The 12,229-nt window shown below is 40.2% G+C and overlaps 1 protein-coding gene across 3 annotated transcripts in view; it reads left to right on the plus strand.

Annotated features, from left to right (window-relative positions):
* The window catches only part of Golgb1 (golgin B1), a 47,023-nt gene that overhangs the window by 12,417 nt on the left and 22,377 nt on the right, over positions 1-12,229 (plus strand). For all 3 annotated transcript variants that reach the window (XM_055624782.1, XM_055624784.1, XM_055624783.1), the window contains 4 exons: positions 2,662-3,064; positions 4,592-4,704; positions 7,122-7,236; positions 9,749-9,822. In XM_055624782.1, the coding sequence (XP_055480757.1) occupies positions 2,662-3,064; positions 4,592-4,704; positions 7,122-7,236; positions 9,749-9,822 (705 nt within the window). The remainder of the gene's footprint in view (positions 1-2,661; positions 3,065-4,591; positions 4,705-7,121; positions 7,237-9,748; positions 9,823-12,229) is intronic.

Raw genomic sequence — 12,229 nt, forward strand, 5'->3', positions numbered from 1 at the left:
AGTAAGTGTCTAGTTTTCCTTGTGGTACTTACTAAGCCTTCGGTGCATAGATGGTTATGTCTGTGTGACCTTTGTCAGATTGTCTTAGTTCATGCACTGTGGATCTCCACTGCTCCCTGATGTAGTGGGTATCATTGTTCTCTCATCACAGACAAAGAAACTCAGGCACAGAGAATTCCTACACACCCCTGGTTGATTTGGTAGGCTTCAGATTTTCTGTCAGTAAACTAAGGGTAGCAGCATTTATATAAAGGACCTCTTGTAGAATGGCATGGAATAGCATATAAAGATACTTAGGGATTGTCACACACAGGACATTATGGTAGCTAAAATTACTACCACACTACTGAAGTCATTCCAGAGAATCACGAAGCAGCTATAATTCTCAAATCTAACGAGAGTCTTTTAAGCCTTATTTTACTAGACTTTTCTGCAATATTTGTCCCTTGTCTGTTGGTTATTTTTATTTATTCATTTTTTAAAATAGGGTTTCTATATAATCCAGGCAGCCCTTGAATCCATGATTCTCCCATGTGCTGGGATTCTGGGCCTGTGCCATTGTGTCTGGCTGGAATTTGTTACTCTTTATCATTTATTTCTTAAAGCTTCCTCAAAGTCCATTGTATTCCTATTGCACAGAGCACATCTCGGTTCTCTTCTTAGGTGTCAGGAGCTTTTCTTTTGTTTACTTTTCCTTTACAGGCATCTCTTCCTGCCCATTACACAGTACTTGCTAGTGGACTAGCCTCAGCCAAGTCATCTTACTTGGTACATACTTATCTCTTTCCCTCTTAATAGTAGATGTGACTGTCTTCCCTGCCACTGGGATCTCCCGACTATTTCTCTCCCCAGTGTTTTTGGTATGCATACAATTCCCTGGTGACACAATGGCTAACCTACAAGCTTAGCAAGCTTAAGAACTTAAAAAACAACAACAACAAAACATCACCTTCCTTCTTAAAGCATATTCTTTGTAGCTCAGAAGACCAGACACAGAGCTACCATTGTCTGGCATTCCCATTGCTGAATACGTAGCCAGATTATGTAGGCTCCTGCACTGTCCTGTTTGTTGCAGCACTATTCACAATAGTTGGAATATAAAGAGCCAGCCTACGAGCCTGCCAGTGGATGTCTAATATAAATAAATGTGTAAACGTAATATATGCACACAGTGGAATGTTACTCAGTCCTCAAAAAGGAATGAAGGTCTGTGTTTTTGCAGCAACATAGAATGAATACAGGATGTATTGATTAAATAATAAGTGTGTAATAATAAATAATAATAAGTGAAACACATTAAGCACACAAGGGGCAAATATCACATGTTCACATTTACATATGGAACTGAACACGCTAATCTCAAAGAAGTAGAGAACAGGATAGTGGCTTCCAGAGCTTGGAAAGGATGCAAGGGAGGAAGGAGTGGAGATGATAAATGGATACAAGGTCCCTTTGGATCGGAGGGACAACATTTCATCTGTAGCACAGGGGATGGGTGCGTTTGACAGTAGCAGTTTCAAACTCCTAGGAGAGAAGGTTTTGAATGTTCCTAACACAACAGAAGATATGTGCCTGACATGCCGTGCCAGGGACCTTGATCTGATTGTCATACCTGTGTGCCTCATATTGTAATGTTGCATTTACCCTACAAATAGGTTTAATGGTTACGTATCCAATTCAAAACCACATTTAAAAATATTTTAACCATATTTACTCTATTATGGGCTATTCACTCAAAAGAATAAACTCAAGCTTCCTTGTTTCTTTTGTATTCCTTAACCCCTACTATTAATTATCAGTCCTGCTGGTTTAGTCTCCTAATTCTAGACTCTGCACAATACTTCAATAATATCAGGTCCTAGCTCTGTTCAGGGAATATCTTCACATAAAGAACTCTTTACTTGCTTGTTTGTTTGTTTGTGTTTGTTTTGTGGGGTTGGCTTTTTTTTTCTTCCATGAAGAGGGTTGTCTCAAAAACTTATGTGACCAGACTCCTTATTACTTAAAGAGCAGATCTCAGTTTTCTTAATGATAGGGTGTCTACAGAGCTGTACTGTTATTTTTCCAGCCTTCTCTCCTGGAGTTTTTCTCTCTACTGACTCCAAACTACCTTGGTAGTCATGTTTTTTTCTTAGCTCTGAAGTACCATTTTTAGTACCTCCTTGCCTGGCTGATAGCTCACTTTTAACTTTTAGATTATTTGCCTGTCTTTTAAAGGAAGGCCGCCGTAGCCCATCCTTCTTCTCTTCCTTGAACACATCCCAGAAATTCCTGTAGTGCCGTCTGTGCTTTTCTGTGGTGCTCAGCCTGCTTTGGTACCTGACTCTGAGTTCCTTCAGGGTACAGACTGGCTTGATTGATTTGTTGTGAACTGAGTCCAGTTTGCCATAGACTGTGCTGGTGCGAGAGACTAGGATAAAATGGCATGCCTCTTTCCCTCACGGAGCTTGTTTTCTAATGGGAGAGGCAAATTTGAGGAACTACTGATGCAAGGTAAATATGAGTACAAATGGTCCAAAGTGTCTAGAAACCAACTGTGGCAGGTGATACTCCATGAGTTCAGTGCCCTTGAGTGCCTTCTAGGGGTGCATCAGTGTGCTCGCTGAGTGGAAGAATGCAGGAGGTGTACTGTGATGCTTCATGTTTTGTTTTTGATTTTAGGCTCTTTCACAGCAGTTACAGCAGTTGGAAGCTGAATATAGTACTTTAAAGAACACCATGGAAACAGAAAGACAGGAGTCCAAGGTCCTGATGGAAAAGGTAGAACTTGAAGTGGCAGAGAGAAAGTTATCCTTCCATAACCTACAGGAAGAAATGCAGCAGCTTCAGGGACAGTTGGTGCGAGCCGGCCAAGCCCAGGCTGACCTGGAGACCCAGTACAGTGCTCTCGAGCAAAGGCATAAAGCAGAAATGGAAGAGAAGGCAGCTTACATTTTGACTCTTCAGAAGACAGAGCAAGAGCTGCAGTCTGCCTGTGATGTTCTGAAGGAGGAAAACGCGAAGCTGCTCCAGGAGAAGAGGGAACAGGCTGCCGAGTCAGCCCAGGCCATGCAGCAGCTGGAAGGTCAGTGTTTGGTGGCTTTAAAAGCCACACCTCTAGCCCCTTAGTGGATTGTACCTGCTACTTTCAGGGCTCTGTTAGTGGCAAGGTCAGAAGGATATAAAAGGCATCTTCCTAGCCTGGTCTTGTCTCTCAGGTCACCGTGTTTTTAACATTGTCATCTCAGTACTGAAAACTCGTCAGCTATGCGCTGGGCACTGAGTAGTCGTGTGTGAACACAACTGACCTGAGGAGTGCATGACTGACATGAGTAGGACTGGGATTTATTTCTGGAAATCTCAGGCCACATTTAGGTACGCAGACTAAATTGCAAGAAGTCATTCATAAGTCTAAAGGTAGATAGAGCTTCTTGCTTTTATTATAGATGATAACTTCCTTTTGAGAAAACTTCTCCTCTAAACAGGTTTTATGAAACATTTTATTAAAATAAAAAATAACTCTAGAAGTTTGACCTTTTAGAAGTTTATAAAAAAGTGCACCTTGGCACCAATACTCCATTTCTCCAGTCTTCTTCAGCATACCAGTGTAGATGATAGATGGGACTATCCATGCCCAGGAAAGAGCTTAGGAAAAAATAGCTTGCAAACAAGTACTGAAAAATAGGTTTTCAACCAGAAAGTCTAGAAGGCCAGGGGAAATATCTGAGTACATTGTCCCCTTCCCTGAGCCATGTTCATGTGTAAGCCCTGCCAGGACCCTTGATGGCCCATAATGCTTAAATGGACAGTGACAAACATAAATATAAACTACCAAAGCCAGTTTTCTTTTTTCTTTTTTTTTTTTTTTTTTGGGGGGGGGGGGGGGGGGTTTTTTTTTTTGGTTTTTTTGTTTTTTTTTTTTTCTATGTTTGCTTTTTCGAGATAGGGTTTCCCTGTGTAGCCCTGGTTATCCTGGAACTCAAAGACCCGCCTGCCTCCACCTCCCGAGTACTGGGATTAAAGGAATGGAGCACCATGCCTGGCCCCACCAAGGCCCATTTTTAAGGCGGAAAAAGGAAAAATGAAAGGACTGTCTTTATTAACATATTATCAGTTGTGCATATTAATGACATTCAGTGTGAGAATTCCCTACAGACAAGCAGTGTGTGTTTGAAACCTCCAGCCTCCCTTCCTGACACATCCTCTCATACCCCTCCCCCTCCCAAGTCCCGAGTGAACACTCTTCTTCCTGAAGCTCTTCCACTTTAGTTCCTGCAAAGGAGAGAAAATGTGCAGTTGTCTGGCTTTCTGCACTTAACATGATGTCCCTTGTTCAATCTCTTTTGATGCAAATGACAAGATTTCATTTTTCTTTGTGACTTGGTAGCATTCCATGTGCTTAGTTTTCGTTTGGAGGAAGTAGTTTACTGAAATGCTTTTTGGTCCAAACAGTATAAAATGTAATTGGTACTATAATCTTAATTAAGGTAGCTGAACTAGTCAAGTTCAAAGTGGTATATCCTTCAGGGTTTCAGAGTAGAGACAGATCTCACTGCTGTGTATTTGATTTGTTTGCCTCAGGTGTCACATCTGTTTGTTTTCTTTTCCTTAGATCAACTCCAGCAAAAATCTGAAGAACTTAGCCAATTTGTAAATAAACCAGACTTGCAAAAACAAGAAACAGCATCTCAGACTTCACCAGATGTTTATAATGAGGGCATACAGGTAAATGGACTTCTGTTGTTTGCGGGCATTTTCTTGAACGCTAATTGATGTGAGGGGCAGGTAGTCCACCATGGGCAACACTGTCCCTAGGCAGGCGGGCCTGGGCTGCATCAGAAAGACAGCTGAGCAAGCCCGAGGAAGTAACCCAGTGAGCAGCCTTCCTTTATATTTTCTGCTGAGCCTCTTGGAGTTCCTGCCTTGATTTCCCTAGATGATGGACTATATAGCCTGTAAGCCAAATAAATCCTCTCTTCTCCTGAAAAAAAAAAAAATGGACTTCTGTATGATCTGTTTATATGTGTTGTATTGAAGAGTCTAATGAGTATTACAGAGAGAGTGTAAATGTGCATTTTCTGCCTATGAAATGCTTTTAGGGTATAAGTCTATCTACCTGAATGGAATCCTGAAAGGTGTTAAAGCAGCTTCCCAGCAAGGATAAATAAATAAATAAATAAATAAATAAATAAATAAATAAATAAATAAATAAATAGATAAATAGATAGATAGATAGATAAATAGATAAATAGATAAATAGAATAAATAAATAAATAAATAAATAAATAAATAAATAAATAAATAAATAAATAAATAAATAAATAAATAAATAAATAACATAAGACCTTTTCCAGCAATTCAGATAGATAGGATCAGTTTCATGCTGAATGCTCGCATTTCCTCCTGGAGGTTGTGTTTTTGCTTTACTGGCTATCCTTTTGTCTATCTCTGTCTATCAGTTCTTCTTAATGTTTTATAAATTTCACAGTAGGCTGCTGACATCAGGATCTTTTTTTTTCTCCAGATATTTCAGCATGTGTATTATTGACTAGATTTTAGGATTTGTTAGTAGCTGAGGTATGCTAGTTGAGCAATTCCTCTTTTTCTCTTGAGGTAAGGTTTACAAACCATTAAATGCATAAATCACAAGCACACCATGAGTACATTTTGACAGATATATTCATTTCATGTTTGTGATTTTCTATTCTAACTTTTTTATTTTAGAGTTGTTCGTCTGTACCAAAAGTTCCTGCCTTTTCATTGATTTCTAACATATTATGACTTATCATAGATATAATATCATCTTGAAAATCCTAGCTTGCTGCCACACATAGTAGCATATCTTTGTAAGCCCAGAACTTAGGACATCGCAAGTTCAGAGCCATTTTGCTGAGCTGTATTATGAGGCTCTGACTCAAAAATGGGACAGTACTTGCTGAGCCTTCAAAAGGTCCTGGGTTTGATATCACTACAATAAATAAACAAATTCTTGCTTGCGAATCCAAAAATTGCATCATTTGTAATTAGTCTCTGTTGCTTATATTTTTCCTTGAGGTTGAATCACAGTTTCCTATGTCTCTCTGTCATGGGTGATTTTTGTATTTTTGCTATAAACATTTTGTTTGCGAGGTTTTGTTTTGGCTCTAAAATTCTGAAGCATTCTGATTACTTTTTATCAGCCAGTAGCATGGATGCATGCTTATCAACTCTGGCCTGTGGCAGAGAGCCCCTCAGTCAGCCCCATCATTGCATCATTCATTGTTCAGCTGGAATGTAGCAATTTATACAGACAATTAATGCCTCTTGACTGGACTGATGTTCTTAGTCTGTTCAGTTACCTCACATACAATGCATCTTTGTTCCTCCCCAAGGCTTTCTTATTGTTCAAGATAGAGTGCCTGTAGCTATTTTATTGGAATTTTATTTGCTTTGTATAGTACAACCTAGAAACCTTCCTCTAGATAGACATCCCAAACCTTTAACATATGTCCTGCAGTTTCTTTAATCAACAGCAAAGGTTTGTGATCAAGCATGAAACTTGAAAGTAAAAACTCTATAGCCTAACATGGAAATTTCCATGGAATTACATGGAAATTGTATAAAATAAGCCCCTTGCAGGATAAAAATGTGTAAAAAGACAAAAAAATTATAAAGATTTAATATAGATTCTTGCTTGTCAAAGAGAGACAAGCATTCTGGATACATAAATAGAAGAACATTTTATTGTAAATGGAAAAAACCCAATGATTCAGAAATCACAGTTCTTCTTCCTCTTGAGAAGTCTCTCTTCATGTTCATCTTCCTCCAGGCCCTGCCGCTTGCTGGCTTTAGTCAACTCTAATCTCAGATACTGCCTGTGAAGTTTTAAAATGTTCTGTCATGCACAGTTGAGTTGGGATTTCTATCTCTGTAATGCAGGCTTCTGTCTTGGATTCAAAACCCAAGGAACTGGAAGCTTATAGGATGTATTTTATTTCTTTTTCTATCTTCAGAATTAAAAAAAAAAAAAATCTCCAAAGATTCCCCAAACAGAGGAGTAGATGCATCCTTGTGGCTGGAGCACATGTGCTAGAGACCCTCTGGGCATCAGTGTGAGAGCTTGCACGGGGGAATCACTAATTTGCTGTCTTTCTACAATGTAGGTAGTCATGGAAGAGGATAACGCCTGTTTGCAGAAGAGAGTGGTAGAGCTAGAGAATGAAAAGGAAGCCTTGCTCCAAAGTTCTGTAGAGCTGGAGGAGCTGAAAGCTGAGAATGGTATGTATAAATGAAAACCGTAATTCTGTCTTCTTATCTGGTGTGTGCCTCTGCTCTTAACACTGTGCGTGCATACATGGAATTGATGCTGTACTCTCAGGATCTCAGGTAGCAGAGCTGGAAGTTGTCAAGATAAAACTAGTGCATGCCAGGTCGCTGAGCACGGTGCTGGTGCCTGTATCACTGTCACAGTTTCTGCTATACACTGTAAATGCTGCAGGATTTCCGAGTAGTTTATATTCATTTGGGAATGGCAAAGATACCTTCTAGGGAGAATGACCCGAGTTGGACTTTATTAAGATGTTGAATTTTTCAGTGGGCAAAACAATAAAAAATGAGGAAAGCAAAATGAGAATAAGCTAGAGGTGTAATCCCATTGGCCTTTGTCATGTCAACACCTTGCTTGGACTCCTCCTCCTCCTCTCATTCTGTCCGCTCCTCTCTCAGCCCTCACCCAGGACACTGTCTTCTTTGGGAATTCAGTCTTCATCCTGAATTAAGTACTTTGTGTGCCTACAAAAGCCTTTATACCTTTAGTGATGTATTAGGATGGTTAGTTTATGTGTTTATCTTTTTTTTAATTTGCTTTGCCTAAACTTAATAACACCTGACAAATAACAGCTTCTGAGTAAAACCTTGCTGGAGTAAGCTGAGTATATTAGCATTTTATTCTTCTGGACTTGTGAATGAAGGCATGCCTCAGACATACCTTTTCTTCATCATGTGCTTCATGAGAACCTCCTTAGTTCAGTAGTATTAACATGTGGTGATGTTTTACTGCTCTCATTCATCTGGAACAGTGGTTCCCAGCATCCTAAATGCTGCGACCCTTTAATACAGTTCCTCATGTTGTGTTGACCCCCAGCCGTAAAATTATTTTTGTTGCTACTTCATAACTGTGGTTTTGTTAACTGTTGTGAACCATAGTGTAAATCTCTGACATGCAGGATGTCTGATATGTGACCCCTTGAAAATATCATTAGACCTCCAAGGGGTCACATCCCACAGGTTGAAAACCATTGGTCTAAAGCCTCTGCCTACTGTGCTGTGCTGTGTGGGAGTCAGAGGGGACACTATGTAAACGTCACAAAACTAGATCTGATGTTTTCATGCAACCATTTTATAGTTTTCCACTTAGCTCCTACCTGGAAATTATGCATTATTAAATACATAATTATTAAAAATATTCCCACCATTGCCAATAAAGCCACAAAGTTAGCTCATTATTTAACCCACTTAAAGTACTTTTTTTGATACTTATTTTACCATTTTGCAAGCAGTTTCTATCCATTCACATGATTTGCACGTGCTATGCGGTTCTGTGATTTCCACTCTCTGTCCCTCAGGGGTCATTGGTTTTAAGAGTTTTCTGTAGTTGCTTTTGTGTCTGCTATCATAAATTACCTTTCCATCTGTATCATGTTTTGTTTTCTATCTCACTTTTTGCAATGTCATTTCTACAGCTACACACCTTTCTCAGGGGAATGAAATGTGTTGAGTACTGTTTTGAATTCATAGGTTTCATGAATAGTCTTCCTTTCCTATAGCCAGGCATTATTCTACTTGCTGAAGATACAGCTGTGAACATGTTAGAATGCAAGACAGACCATAAACGTGTATAAAAAAAGAACGTTTTTGAGTAACAGATATCAGGATGAAAATGAAACAGGGTCCTGCAAGTATATCTTGTGGTAAGAGAAAGGCAGTATTAGAAGTCAGGCTAGGCCTCTCTGGGAACTTGACATTTGAATGACTAAAGATGAGGCAGTCATGCAAAGAGCATTTTATTGGGGAAAAGAGCAGAACAAATGTGGTGTGTGAATGAACTTGATGTGTTTACAGAACAAAATGAAGCTCTGAGTTTTTGTTGTAGAGTGAAAAAAATGGCAGTGCAAGGGGAGGTTAGAGGATAAAGTATGAGGCTAAACATTCAAGTCCCAGTAGATCATGATAAGGCATTGAGATGTTGGATAAAACTGATTTCTCTTTCTTTGTGTATTTAGTTTATCAGGAAGAACATAAGCTTCCTGCAGTGTCTCCAGGACCAGTGTTCAATAGTTTTCTCTTCCAAGGCATTGATAGCCTGGGTTAGAGCTGTGTGCTAAGATTCTGTCCTAGCTGTCTGTCTAGGTCTGTAACCTCCTCATTTGTTTCCTCATTTGGTCATGGGAATTGCATAAGCTCCCTTCTAGTGCTAAAATTTAGTGTCTGAACATCTGTTGAACATTAAGAACATTGGAAGTGCAATTGCACAAAACTGCACAGTTCAGACAGTAGGAGAATGGGTAAACTAAGGCAGAATTCCAGATTATACAGTAAAGCAAGTGCCCAGTTCACGTCTTGGCACCTGTGGCCTTTAAGCCTTCCACTGTTCAGAATATTTCTCTCATGATCATTAACATACTGAGTAGTATCATGCCTGATACCTCAAGTAGCCTTGGTACAATTAAATCACTGTTTTTTCAAATGCTCAACACATATTGTCCTAAAGAAACTGTTTTTTGACTTTCAGAAAAACTCTCTTCTCGGATTACTCTTCTGGAGGCTCAGACTAGAACAGGGGAGGCTGATGGCACAGTCTGTGAGGTAAGTGCTCACTTGGTACAGTCACAGTGGGGCCTAGGTTAAGAGGGGCTAACTCCAGCAGTTACTAGTGTTGACAGAGATGATATTACCCATGGAGTGAGATAACATTTAAGAGAGTCATAAGGATTAGACTTTTTCATTTACTAGTTTTCAAGTACTTGGAATTCTTTGTCTTAAACCAACACAAGTACTTGTGTATTAGCTACTTTTCTGTTGCTATCATAAAACACCATGATCAAGACAAGTTATAGAAGAAAGAGTTTATTTGGGCTTACCATTCCAGAGAGTAAGAGTCCATCTGATGCACAGAAAACAAGGAGTAGGCGTGGCTGCAGGAGCAGGAAGGAGAGTGATCGCCTCCTTCATCATAGGTTTGGAGCAGAGAATGAACCAGAAATGCTCCAGTCTTCAAACTCTTCAAGCCTACCTCCAGTGACATCCTTCCTCCACCAGCCACACCTCCTAAACCTCTCCAAGGAGCACCACTAACTGGGGACCAAGTGTTGAAACACCTGAGCCTGTATTCAAACCACCACAGCTTGTTTCTTGGTAGAGAGTAACCAAAATATCTTGAATTTCTCATGTCTTCCAGTTGGCAGTTTTTACTCAGGAATGCATTTCAAAGGACCCTTTACAAAATTGTGGCTTTTGTCACCTGAAATGTATTTGTTTATTCTACTTTCCATATTTGTAAGTTCATACACGTGTACACATGTATGAAATATGATACATACACCCCAGTTTCTCCACTTCAGCTCCCCCTAGCATGTATCTCCGCAACTTCATTTTTTTTCTTTTTTGATAGCCCACTAAGCCCAGTTAGTATTACTGGTACATCATAGGTATGGGGCGATCCATTGTAACACAGGAAACTGACCAGTGGGAACACCCTCAGAACAAAAGATTCTCTCTCCCTGAGCAGAGCAGCCATCAGTGCTGATAGCTCCCTAATAAGGGGTGGGGCCTGGAGAGCTGCTGCCCATCTGTGCTGGCATTCTCTCCGCCTTGACCTTGTTCAGGGACCCACAGCTGCTGTGATTCGTGGGTGAGTGAGGTGGTCATGTGGTGTCCAGCAGACAGCATTCCACAGCTCTCACCGCGTCCTCCAGCTCCAGCAGTCTTCCCACCTCTTCTGAGCCTTAGGGGAACGGAGGGCGGTGTGGTAAAGACGTCCTCTTTAGAGCCTCTTCTTGCCACTTGGACCAACTGAAATTTATTATAACAGGCGGCACTGCTTACTGTCGTTCTGTTGATTTAGTGTCACTGTCAGCTGTATTGTATTTAATCAGCCGTACTATCACTTGATAACCATAAGTGGTGTTTAGGAGTAATGTAGCTTCTTAACAAAAGTGTTGCTTAGTACATGTTAGCCTATATCTCCAGGGACACGGAGTGAATACCAAGCGTAGACCCAAAGAGAGATAGTTTTAGACATTGGCAAATTCAGAAACTCCCAAATGAGTCAAAGGCCACCTGATGTAGAAAATTATTAAAACTTGAGTCCAGAGATATTCTGCTAGTAGAATTCACTCTTGGGGGTAGGACAGATTTTTTTTTTTTTTTAACCCTGCCAAGACCTCAACTGATCGAAAAGGTTCACCTGAATTAGGAAGGATACTCTGTCTTATTCAAATTCTCCTAATTTATAACTGGGGTAAAGTGCGCTGTACAATGTCCAGTCCTAAGTCTGAGCCGCAGCAGCTTTGTGAACCTGGGCATGATGGTATAGGCCTGTCCACACAGAGATAGACAGATCCCTGGGGCTTGGCAGCCAGCCGGGCTAGCCTGCTTGGGGAGCTCCAGGCCTTTCTCAGAAAACAAGGTGATGGCTTCTGAGGAACAACCCCAAAAGTTGGCCTCTGGTTTCTGCGTGCAGGTGCACATACATGTGGACCCTCCACATACACACGTGCATGCATACATGTGGACCCACCACATGCAGATGTGCACACATGCACACACATATATTCATGTCTTCCTGATTAAAATGTCAGTGCCAACTAAAATACCTTCATAGAAAGACCTAGAGTGATGTTTGGCCAAAGATCTGGGTACCATGATCCAACCAAGTTACCACATAAAATTAATCATCAAACTTACATTCAATTCCTTTTTATGGAACCATTGAAGCCTTGTTCACAAAATTGTCAAAGGAGACTGAATTTAGAAAATTGTAGTATTACATAGTTACAAATGGTAAGACTCTGACTTAAAAAAAAAAAAAAATGGATCCTGTTCATCCAAAGGAATACTTACAGAAATTGCATAGAAAAGCTGACTGTTAATATCCCTTAATCAGAGATTAAGTAGAAAAGATTCATAAGAGAAGAAAGAAAGTTCAGTGAAAAAGAAATAAAGAATGATGAGAGTCTCCAGAAAGAGCAAAGCTCTCTGTTTCTCTGCCCCC

The sequence above is a fragment of the Psammomys obesus genome, unplaced genomic scaffold, assembly GCF_907164565.1.
Source record: "Psammomys obesus unplaced genomic scaffold, mPsaObe1.curated_primary_1811, whole genome shotgun sequence".
Taxonomy (NCBI): Eukaryota; Metazoa; Chordata; class Mammalia; order Rodentia; family Muridae; genus Psammomys; species Psammomys obesus.